The sequence below is a fragment of the Macrosteles quadrilineatus genome, unplaced genomic scaffold (genome assembly GCF_028750875.1).
Source record: "Macrosteles quadrilineatus isolate MER2022 unplaced genomic scaffold, UCM_ALF_1.0 Scaffold_2__2_contigs__length_208266976, whole genome shotgun sequence".
NCBI classification, from domain to species: domain Eukaryota; kingdom Metazoa; phylum Arthropoda; class Insecta; order Hemiptera; family Cicadellidae; genus Macrosteles; species Macrosteles quadrilineatus.
In genome coordinates, this window is record NW_026542595.1 from 130743639 (window position 1) to 130756551 (window position 12913).

The following is a 12913-nucleotide window of genomic DNA, read 5'->3' on the forward strand; positions in this document are numbered from 1 at the left end:
ATCGGCGAAGATCATCAAACATCCCAATGTTACGACAGAATGAGAATTCTACTTGCTCTGTTTAAGGTCAATGCTTTAACATGAAAATAATTTTAAATAAAGTTGATAATTTTATATAGAATTGTGTTGGAGTGGTTACAAATTCAGTACTGTGAACCCTCTTTAATGGACTGCATTTTCTTAAGTTTAAACAAATTGAATCTACCTTCATTTTATAACTACTTTTAAATTAAAATTGTATTATGTAGACAATCAATCATGTATGCAAGGTGTGTTATATTAATGGTTACAGATGAATTATTACACGTAAGAATTAACAAAGTGTTAATGTTTTTACTATTTCATCATGAAGCTAAAAGCTAGATACTCTTACATTAAATTTCATGATCACACTGCAAGTTCAGCAGTATTGTAAACATACATACATTTTTTCAACAACACAATATTTGAGAGCCTCTAAAAACCTGAATGGTATTTTTTTAAGCAAATTATAGCATATTTTTCGTGATGATTTGTAGGATGGAGTTTCAATGTTTGAATCTATAATACTAAAACACTTATGGTATCCATATTTTTAAACTTTCTGAAAGGAAAATAGCCAACTACTTGTATAAATTGTCAAACAAAAAATCTAATATCAGACAACGCATCAATTGCATAACCTCACTTTCTCATGTTAATTCCAAGGACTCGACAGCAATTTGTGCAAAGGCCGTGGCTGCAATGATTGTTCTGATGAGTGAAGAAGATGACAAACCAAATTGCGTTGTTTTATAATTTTATTTATAGAACACTGTTGGCCAAGTAGGCCTTAAGCCTCCTCGGTGATATAAAATTCTATTTCGCATCAGTAAAATAAAATGTTATTGATTAAAATGGAAATAAAGCTGTATCAACTACCACAATCCAGCAACAAACAAATGATAGTGATCGCCTGGAGTCATAAGGTAACCGGTTCGATTCACAGAAAAGTCGGAAGCTTTTTGGTGGTTCGAAACTGGACCCAGCTGTCTTTGATTAGGTTTTAATAAATAGTTCTGACCGCAGCTACAGAACAGTGGCGCGTAACATGCTTAACTCATCACAGTCAGCACCTGACCCTGGACAATTCTCAACTAGGTTACAAATGCGCCCTCCCAAAACGACTTTTCGTTCTCAATTGGCCCTCTATCAATGACCTGTGTTGCCTGTACAGCGAGGCATTTTGAGAAGGAGAAACCCGGCTGGAATGCTTTAGGTTTATCAATAACGAAGATAAACATGGTCTGAGTTACACACCGGTAATCTTTGAGTTGACTATTTTAAACTCATTGTATATATGACTGTTATTCGTTTTGAAATAACACACACATCTCACTCCAATCTTCATTTATCATTCACATTATAAAAATACGTTCATCGAGGTACCCCACTTTATCAATAAAGCGTAAGTCATTGAGGGAAATACTACTGTATTGCATCTTTATACCATTGGTGTGTCGGGTTTTTGAAACGAACAGGGTAAATCAGTCAGTTATTTTAGCCTGGTTACAAATTTTGTTCGATTAGTTCACTTGACGATGTGTATATCAAAATTAATGTGAATTATTATTTTTAGTCGACCTTTTGCTTCAGTTTTTATCGTCTAGTAGGTTTGACCTCGAACCGCCTCGGGCGTTAGTCATTGTATATCACGTCGATCACAAGAATGTTTAGTCTAGCCAGAGCCTACGTAATCATCCATCTGTTCAATCACACACAAGTGTTAAAAGCTGATAAAGAATTCAGGGTAGACTAGAATGGAGAGAGATATTTTTTTCTTTTACTGAGACAAGCTGTACAGTTCGGTCAACGTTTCTGTGCGCGCCACCATCTGGTCGGGTCTTGGGGTCTACGAGTTGGCGCCGTTGGTGGGGTAACTTTCTGAAAACATTAAATTTGAGTCTAGCTACTCACTCACCCCCATGAGACTCGCCCCTACCCCCATCTCTGCCAGGCCGTATTCGGCTAGTAGCGACCATCGACATATAAAACTAACTTAGTTAGTTTTATATGTAACTAACGGGTAGTGACCCGTCCATTCGCGCAGTTTTGACCAAACTGGAGCCTTTTACTATAAATAAAAGAACCAACCGAAATTGGTTAGAAGAATGGTGTCATCTATTTAGTTTACAAACACCAAAAATATACTAATTTGACCTCAATATGTTTGTAGTCAATTCTACAGACATAACTGGCACTTGAGTTCAGAAAGCCAAACGTTGTGGGATACGTATATAGGATACAATAGTTTAAGCCTCGCTTTTATAGATTCGTCATAGTTTATGGATAAACTGAAAAGATAATACATTTTTCTGTCATGTGCAAAGAGTGTTCAATGTTCAAATATCTTGTTATTTGAACAACCTTCAAATTATTTAAAAAGTGTTTGAAATCTTTGATTACTACTCCTTGTTCTCTAGTGTTCTGCTGGGTTATTTCTAAGTAAGACCAGAAAGCACGTTCGATCCAAAAATAGTACAAAATTTCATCACCACAGACGCAAGCAAAGTTAACCAAACATATAACAAATTCAAATACTCTTGAGATTTTACAAGTGTATGTTTAAATTTAAAACCTAAAACCAACGGGTTAACTGTTTACAACCACACTGTGTTACGTGAGAAGTTGCGCAATAGCATTTGTTTCAGTAGTTTTAAATCATTCCGAGTGCCAGTGATAAATTTCCGTCGGTCGAAGTATACAAACAGAAAATATAAGAAATACATTGAAATAAGACATTTATTAGTCTTGTCCAATACCGAAATATTATAAACGTCTAGGTACATTATTCAACAAAAAATGTTTGGGCAGTTAAACTTTTGGGAATTATTAACTTTATTTTTTACCTATTTTCAAAACTGTGTTCAAAAGGGTAGAGCGAAGGGGGCAGAAAACGTCTTCCTGCGATGCTTTGCCTTGAAAACGTGCAATGTTAGCAAAACCGTGTTAAATTTGCAAAACATTTATTTTTAAATAAACTAAAACACAACGTCGATGTAAATAATGTCTGGCTGAAATGTGCGACTATGTCCGACCTGGAAAACTATCACTTGAAAAGGAAGACATAATTGTTTATACATTCAAAACATGCCTTGAAGATCGCACCATCAACATGTGCTAACACAGGTGTCCGCTTCAAGAATCGACTCAGTAACAACGCTCATGTTCTGCTTTGCTTACTCATCACATTCAGTTCCTAGAGAAATGTCAACCAGAATATCGAACGTCGGCGAATTTCCGCTTTGTGTGTTATTTGAACAAAATAGGCACGAACATTGAATTTACAGGGATTTTTTGGCTACACGTTTGTGTAAGCAATGAAGTTGTCGATAGAATGCATAATGTTTGGAGGTAACTTAGTTCTAGATCAACATTTTCTTATTAAAAAGTTATTTGAAACTCGATGTGATAATCAGAAAACTATTCGATTAAGTTCCAATTTATCATTGCCATTTTCTTACACTTGTTTAGTGGGTTTTAAGTCTTAAACATAACGTGAACAACATTTTATCAAATGCCTCTTTTTGGAGGGAGATGGATCTCCTAGGGCAGTTCTTCGTCGAGGAGACTCTTGTATCATAGTCTATACTTTTTTCCATACTATGGAAAAGTGTATAAATTGGCCTAAAAATTGCATAGGTTATTGACGGTATTAAAATTATCTAGCTTGAAAATATATTTCATACGCTGTGTTTATTCAATAACCCTTTACTGTTTAAACATTATTGTTGGTTTTTGTGGGGTAAGAGACAGCTCTTCTCTCAGCGAAGAGGCTTTTAACTAAATTTTTAAAGATAATATTTTGACGTAGGAAATAAACTCTAATAACAGTTTTAATTCGCACGATAACAGATACTTCCATAACAGATAACCCTAACACTTGACCGATCGGACCCATGTACGTGAAGATGTATAATTTACGCTAACCCCGGCACAAACTCGACGTAAAACACTTGTCTACTTGACAAAGATGTAAGCTGCATTAGTCACCCATTAAAGGACCCACAGGCTCAGTTAGACTCACAACTACTCACAATTTACCAATTGAAACCGGTGCTCAACGGGGTTCCAAACATCTCGGGTTTATCTCGTGATATACGGTTTGCAACGCTATAACAGTTTAGAAAAAGTTAATCAAAGTGTATAAGTAAAAATGTGTACAGGTACAAATGGTTTAAAATGGTCTAATCCAATTGCTAAGTCGGTTGAAATGTTTAGTTCAAGGGTGTATTGTTGAATTGGATAAAACATTGCATATTTCAAAGTTTAATGGCCACACGCAGGGAGTATGATTACATCTGTAGTGAAAAGTAAATGCATGTGTGGTGTGACGACGTGAATTTATCATGCATCCGAAAACTAGGTAATTAATTAGGATGCAAAAAGCACAAAACCACGTCCGGTTTGTTGGTAAGAGACCCAGTAGGCTACATGTTCTGATAGGTCGGACTTCGAATATTATTTAGACCGGTTGAAGCCTGTCACCTGACAATAGTAGTTTACGCAACGATTGCGTAAAGACTATTAACGCGAGTTGCGTACACTACTTTACCTACGACCGTTTTTTAATTACTAAAAATCTGGTTTTTTATTACTAACAATCACTACCGGTACTCATAACTTCCTAGAGAGGTTATGTTTTCGTTTATTGTCATTGTCACTGAAAGTGATGCAACGACTTATTGTATACGACTTATTGTATAATCAGCTGATTTCATGTAATTACGTGTTTGTAAAACTTTGTTAAATAATACGTTACTTTCTCAGGCAATAGGTTCCGCTAGCAGCATTCTTACCATAAATACTGTATCAGGTACAATTAGGGAAATATTGCATATAGGGTGTCCCACGAAGGGGTTTAAACGTTTGATTTTATATTACGCGCCCATTCATGCACCGAACTTTTTGAAACTTTACACAGTTTACAAGGTAGGTTTTAAAAATATTCTGGAAAAATTTCAACTCCCTAACCTTAGTAGAAACAAAATGGCGGCATATTGAAAAAGTTACTTTAATACATTAAAAAAGGTATTTTTGGTTTTATAAAATATTTTTATTGTTACTTTCCAGGGCAATATGACTTTAAAACAAGAAAAAATTAGAACATAGCCAAATGGAAAACTAAAAATTAACCAAATAACTAATAAATAATAATAATAAATAAATAACTAATAATAAATCATGAAAGTAGTTTTTATAGAAAGCACATTGGTAAATTTGTCAATAAGCCGCCATTTTGTTTCTACTTAGGGAGTTGAAATTTTTCCAGAATATTTTTAGAACCTACTTTGTAAACTGTGTAAAGTTTAAAAAGGTTCGGTGCATGAATGGGCTCGTAATATAAAATCAAACGTTTAAACCCCTTCGTGGGACACCCGGTATTTTTGGACAACTGAATAATATAGTGAAACAGTTAATTTACAGTTAGATCTCCAGCATCGAATATGTGGTCCACAACGAGTTGGGTGAAAAAGTGGTTAAGAGGTTTTCAAAATAAACCAGAAGAACATTTTCATTTATCAATTTAACCTTATTTTGTTTCGTCCATTTAATGAATTGCTGGTATGTAATTGCATATGGTACCTTTGTTTTGATTTTGGTGGCAAAAGATTAGCACAAACAGTTTGTGCTCTCATTTCTATCTCGTCAACATCACTTTCACTAACTGATATTTTAAAATCAACCTTCATTTAACTTCCACGAACTTAGGTTAAGAATACGTATCAACAGGAACAAGCCGGATCAACAATTAAAATTGTCAACTGATCAGCTGATTAGTTGACGTTCGAAGTATTACGTACCTCTTTTCTCTCAATCCTTGAACCTCATTGGTCCGTTAACCCGTGTTGATATGAGAAAAACTATGCTGATATGAAATGAAACTATGCTGTTATGAAAGTAAACAGAAAAAACTTTTCAATTCTAAGAACTGAACTGAAATGGCTACTTTAAAAAACGGTCGTAGGTAAAAATAATTACACAGAGTATTCCTTTTCAAACGACCAAATTAATTAAACTCTCACATAAAGAGCTCCCTCTGGCTAGCTCTACGACAGTCGCTTACATATAATTATCTATTATTTGAGATGGGGACGTCACCTAGGTGCGTATTTCAACCCAAATATGAGTGAATGATGTAAGGATGAGTGTAGAACGTTTCAAAGGCAACGGTACCTACGTCACATACAGGGGCGTCACCGCGTTTTCCACCCAAGGGGTGGTAGGGTGGGAGCCACCCCCACCCCCTCACAATAGTCTTCCAAAAGTGTAAAAGCTGGGAATTTTTTGGGTATTTGAAGCTATGGTTGGGATTTTGGGAAGCTTGAAACTGCTGACTTATAGGTATTTATTTTCAAAATAAGCAGACAAAATAATTAAAGTAAACGTGTTGGACGTTTCGTGTGTTGAGTGTATAGTTACAATACGACACGTAACATCTGTATAGTACAAATTAATTCAAATACATCAAATATGCTAAACATTTAGCACTTTTTAACTGACCGACTACATCCTCAATGACCGACTGCTCCATGTCTATAAGAGATAGGCAGGAATTGGAATGACTTAAAATGACGGCACAGACATCTTGACAAAACCAACGTAGCCTATTGTGTAATCTGATCTGACAAGAGGGAGGAAATGACAGTTGTGCCAATAGCAGAAAACATAATATGGCATAGAGTATGACATAAGCCAGTTAAACCAAATACAATACTGTATGACATCCCTAGTCACATACAATTGCCTAAATTGGATTCAGTTATTTGAGCAGTTACACTGAAATGAATCTTTGAAGAAATGCCGAAGCCGAAGCACGTAAAGTAGACTGAATTTATCTTTATTGGGGTCGCAGGGAGAGGCAGGGTTGCCAACCCTAGCCTTTTTCGCTTCTAGGAAGGGAAACATCCAAAAATAGCTTTACAAAAAGTGACAAAAGACTCGCCCTTCCTGGAAGGATGGGCAAGGGCGCGGGGAATCTACATCTGCCCAGGACAAAAACAATTTAGCCAGTGAGAGGCGAAAACACTTAAGAAGATATACGTTGAATTTTGTGCTCTTTCAAACTCGACTCTTAAACCCGTAACGGCGCCTTATACATCAATGAACGGTGCTAAATTGACTTCGAAAAATTAGATACAATTTTAAAGTCAAAGTTAGGACGGGTAGGTTCGATCCTGAGAAAAGTCTGTAGTTTTTTTATAGTTCGAAACGGGGGTCAGCTGTCAGCTGCTCATGATCACTGGGCTTTAAATTAATTAATGATCCTGATTGATGAAACAGCTGATCTTAGTCAGTAACAAAGTTACACAAATCATTTCACTACTCACATTTGACACTAATCCTTCATTCATATTTGGGTTCACTGGGCTTTAAATTAATTAATGATCCTGATTGATGAAACAGTAATAACTTTTTTACATTTCCAGTAGTAAACACAACACAACAATCTTAAAGTTCAACGCTTTGTTTGTCAATAATAAGCGCATGATTCTGATTCATGCTATACGAAGTACAAAAATCTTAATCAGTAACAAAGTTACACAAATCATTTCACTACTACTACTCACATTTGACACTAATCCTTCATTCATATTTGGGTTAAAACAAGTTGGCAACACTGCTAAATCAATCAGCTGGTGCTGTGTTTGCATTATTTGTTATTCCATTTGACAATTGATTCAACGACTTAACTTAACCTATAAAACCTGTTGCGTGTAATAAACATTTGCAATAAACATTACAAACCAACAATTTTATCACATTTTGATTAATTATGGTTGTAAAATGTAATTCAGATTGTTATTAATAGCTAATTTGTGAAACAATTTAATATTCCTACCACTGCATGGAAACGATCGCATTGCCAGTGCCATAGACCTATCTGTAAACAGAACGCAAAATAGCTCATTACCGCTCTAGAGCGGGAATGGATGATTTCAACCACAGCCGGTAAGTTAGTAACAGCCGGTAAGCAAATAACAGTAATAAGTTATTTTCTTTCTCAAACGGTTTTCGACGGAAATCAGTTTTAAGTCAAATCTGAAAATTCAATTTTTCTCGTGTTTGTACCTCAAAACAAGGCAATTTCCATTTAACCACGATTACGAAGCTTTCTTTTTCATTATAAAGCAGTTGTTTGATACTATATAAAAATACACTAATTAATATAACAGCTGTACGCACATTTTAGGAGTGATTGTTCATGCTTACTTCCGAAAAACGTACCGAATAAAACTCATATTATGACGGAAAATATGCATATAACAAACATTGAAAATTATAATCTAAATCTTTATTTTTGATAGTTTTTGTAAATAGGCTACTGGGATTAATTAGCAAACCTGCAAACTCAGCCAATTCTCAACAGATCTTTTTTTAATTTTTTATCTTTGCTCATATCAAAACAAACTTTTCTATTTATTTATAAAATCCTCGCATTAAGGTGTTGGGTCCTTTTCCTATGCTCTTCAAAATCTTCTAATAATGTAATTATGTAAATTAATGCAAAAGGTCATTTTATAGGCCCAGCGCGTTTGTAGTTGCGTAGTCACCCATTATAACAGAGAACATTGTAAACATAAACAAATGACAAAACTAGCCCGATTACTGTACTGATAACAATAAAATAAATATGATTTGGACAGTTCAAAGTAGACCTAATGTTAACTATAATGTTTTACGCCAATCATGCCAGTGACATAATTTGGTTTATGATCCATTTACTCCAAATAGTGACAATGCTGTGTAGAGCGAAGCCGACAGGTATTCAACAGCTAGTACACTCATAAGAGTAAAATGATATCACAGGCTAGTGTTGAGAAGTAACTCTTTTAAGCGAAAATATTATCAAGGGAGGTTGTTTCTTGTTTGAACCTCACATAAGTGTCCTAACTTATTGGTAACTTGTTGAATTGAAGTTCCTCTAGTGTAGCCTAATTACTTTTTTACATTTCCAGTAGTGAACACAACACAACAATCTTAAAGTTCAACGCTTTGTTTGTCAATAATAAGCGCATGATTCTGATTCATGCTATACGAAGTACAAAAAACTAACTAAGAGAATATAGGCATACACTCACCGCGTTTCTAGGTTGGATTCACGACAACACAACACAAAACCGGTACAACAAACTGCGCCTTACCGAACCGTCCTTACTAACTGGCTAAACTAAACAATGAAGATGAAGAAGAATGAAGAATGAAGCCTAATTCTCATGGCATACGGTGTCCCGTCACTACCAACCCAACAACGTCGAATTTCCCTGCACCTGCAATGGTGTAAGAAAGGGCCATGTGGCCCTAACTTTGCCCGTGTAAATAGATGATTTTTCGTCTAAAACGTGTTTATTAGCTTGCTTTCTTGTACAAATTTTGCAATAAATTTTATACTAACTTACCGTACAGATGAGCTAGAGACTTGAAACATAGCTCACAAATGGATGACAATGCGATATTATATCATTTAATTTTCACATTTCCCTTGGGCTTCCCAATTTTCCATGTTTACATAAAAAAAAAATGTAAATATATCAATTAGTTTAGGTCAGCTGTAGGCCTAAATACTTAAATTTGACAGTTAAAAAGCAGACGTTAAGAGGTACAGGGTACAGGTTATTTTTTTATAACAATTTTATTAACCGATCAGCATTACAGGTTAGGTATAATATAAGAATGAAAAAAATAACATTATTAATTATATTAACATAGGTAGAGGTCAGCTATGGCTAGCCCCTCAGGCACTTATTGTGACTGTTTCAGCGGGTTGGACTAAAGGCAAAGGCGCTGTCCACCAAGGTACAGGTACTGCTCAGATAATAAGGTTTTGTTTACCCTATATATTAACAGGCCATGTAAAATAAATTTAACATATTTACACATAAAAGACTAAAAATTAGAAAAATATTTATAAATAAAAATACTTTTTGAAATGCCACGTTTTTAAACACACTAAAAAGTATAAAATAATTTATAAATATGTTGAGAGAATAAATACTGTTTGTAAGATTTAAAACGAAAAACAAGGAGGCGCATGCAATAGACCATAATAGTTCAATAGGTGAAGTTAATTATAAATTAGCATGAGCCCCACGTTTTTCGATTGAAATCTTACAAGTATTCATTCTCTCAACATATTAATAAATTATTTCACACTTTTTAGTCCGTTTAAAAAAGTGGCATTTTTAAAAAGTATTTTTGTTTATAAATTATTTCATTTCATTTTCAGTGGTTGTAAACGGTGATTAAATCTATTTTACTGTATTTTTTAGGGCTTGATAGGCTATGAACCAATCTAGTGTTGCCTTGTATCATTGACTTTATATCTACAAAGTGTAGATATAAAGTCAATACTTGTATGAACTTATCCAATACTGTATTATGTTAATTGTCAAAATTTGGAAAGTGTTCAAAACTTTTGTGTCCTTGTAATTCTAAATACCTTATACATACATCCCTCCAGCAACACGTATATTACTCCCCAAACACAATAATGAATTATATATAAAATGATATTCAGATATTGAAACCAATATGGACATACGGAGTGCAACTATGGGGCTCAACTATGGGGCTCGGCGAGTACTTCTAATATAGAAACTATCCAAAGATACCAATCGACAATGCTGAGGAAGATAACAAATTCACCTTGTATGTCACCAATAGAACACTACATCAAGACCTTAAGATGCCTACAGTTAAGGACGAAATCATGACCTTAAGTGAACGTTATATTACGAAATTAGAATCTCATCAAAATCATTTAGCATTGAACTTACTAAACACGGATACAATTTACAGACTTAAGAAGCCATCAATTCTGGACTTGCCCTTCAGATTTTTGTAAAGGGTTTTATCAAAAAATTTGTTGAAAGTGCTTAACAGCTATTTTTAATGCTCAAAAGTTACTTTGTTGTATTACATGGCATTTACTTATTGTTCAGCATAGTTTTTTAGTAAATTTCTTTTTAACATAGTTTTATTTACAATCTGTTTTACATTAAACAATAAGTAAATATGATGACATTTATATAAATAAAATAAAAATTGGAAAGCATGAGTTAGCAGCTAAACAGCTTTAGCACTAACAAAAAACAAAAAAAAATTTCAGTGCTGCTGCACAAATCGAGTCGGAAGGTCAAAACATTTTCTCTTTTTAGTCTGTAGACATGTTGACTGTTGTCTAGGAGGTTGAGGGCCAAATGGTTCGGATGATACTCAAGCTTGGAGATGTATTTTTTACTGCAACTCGTAACTTCTTCAGTAACAAATGGAATTTTGCTATCATTGTGAATGGTGACGTTTGGATACATGCCAAGGGGCTTTCAGGATGGTTCTTAGTAATTTTGACTGAAATCTTTGTAATATATCCAAGTTTGATTTTTAAGCTGTTCCCCACAAAGAAATGGACAACCTTGTAAAGTAATAATTTATTTTCTATTGACAGTTTTGAATTTCTATTCATGAGCCAGGTCATTTATCGAAATTTTGAATTTAGGTGTTGCTGTTTGTTCCAAATATGGCTTCGCCAGGTAAGTTTTCTGTCGAGGTGGATGCCCAAATATTTTACTTCATTGTGGTGAGGCAGAAGTACGTTATTTAAGTGGACTGGGGGACAGTTAGCTGTTCTGGTGGTGAAAGTTATGTGTGCAGACTTGCTTTCGTTCACTTTGATTCTCCATTTTTGCAGCCACGTGGAAAGACTGTTAAGGCCAATTTGTGGTGTTTGAGAAGCTAAAAATGGGTCTTCATGGGATGTTAGGAGTGCTGTGTCTTCTGCAAATGTAGATAAAAATAAATTTGGATTTTCGGGTATGTCTGACATATATATGAGATACAGAATTGGTCCCAGGACGCTTCCCTGCGGTACACCTGACTCTATTTTGTGTAGCTTGGTGTAAATTCCTGGGTGTTTTATTCTAAAATGTTTGTTTTCCAGGTAAGATTTAAACAATAGAAAATAGTTATGAGGGAGAGAAGGTGTAATTTTGAATAAAAGTCCAGGATGTCACACTTTAACAAAGACTTGGCTTACATCAAGAAACGCTGCAGAGAAAAATTATTAAAGTAAACAAATAAAAACAAAGTAGTTATGACAGTTTTACGAAAGTGTAAACAAATGGATTGTAACGTGCTTGTAACAAATCATCTACAGTACAGTAGCAAATTACAAAATACATTACAAAGAAAAAGGACATGAATGCTATTGAGCATTGATTATATCATAACTTGTATTGTATGATGTATTATGATGAACCAAAGGGATAATTACGACTGTTCAAACCACGGCCACCTTTAACTACAGGCCGCGTCCTGGTAGAATTGGCAACGTCGCAAGTGGTGTTGTTTAGTGACAGACGTCCCATAAGATAACATGGCAGACAGGTGACATCAGCTCATTAATTCGCACTTTATTTATTTAAATTTATGAAAATAAATTTATTAAAATATTGAAAATAAAACATACAGAATTGAAAACCGAAACAATTATAGATTTTAGGCGTATCTGTATATGATAGTGTTGGCATTTTGGAACACTTCTTTAAGTTGAAGGAAATTTGAATAAAGTGCTTCACAGGATTTTTATTTATTTATATACACCAACTTTATTCTCAATAATACGGGCAACACTCAAAACTTTTCTGTACAAAGTAAAGGAAAAATTGTCATCTTTTTTCTTGAGGAGGGTCAGCCAACTCACAGCTTTGTTTTTGAAATTGAAGCCCTGAAACAAATAAAGTTAAATGGATTAAAATGCTATACAAGTTGATTAAAAATAATAAATTTTAAAACATGAATAAAACTGCATTTTTAACCAAGAAAGTTTGAGTTGGGAGACTCAAATCCAATAGTGGCCCCTGTAAGTGGTTGAAATATTCTAACTTTTGTGTTATTG

The 12913-nt window shown here is 34.5% G+C and overlaps 2 protein-coding genes across 3 annotated transcripts in view; both read right to left on the minus strand.

Moving 5' to 3' along the window:
* The window catches only part of LOC128985428 (uncharacterized), a 433133-nt gene that overhangs the window by 16706 nt on the left and 403514 nt on the right, over positions 1 to 12913 (minus strand). The window contains exon 2 of one of the 2 annotated variants that reach the window (XM_054404907.1): positions 9102 to 9124. Coding sequence is in view for 1 of the 2 variants with exons in the window: in XM_054404906.1 (XP_054260881.1) it covers positions 6523 to 6553 (31 nt within the window). In the remaining variant the exon portion in view is untranslated. Of the gene's footprint in view, positions 1 to 6522; positions 6569 to 9101; positions 9125 to 12913 lie in introns of those variants that run through there. The other variant, XM_054404906.1, reaches the window with a different exon arrangement.
* The window catches only part of LOC128985418 (U4/U6.U5 tri-snRNP-associated protein 1), a 41472-nt gene continuing 41155 nt past the window's right edge, over positions 12597 to 12913 (minus strand). Inside the window, exon 17 of the mRNA XM_054404896.1 lies at positions 12597 to 12742. Coding sequence (XP_054260871.1) covers positions 12715 to 12742 — 28 coding nt within the window. The 3' untranslated portion in view covers positions 12597 to 12714. The remainder of the gene's footprint in view (positions 12743 to 12913) is intronic.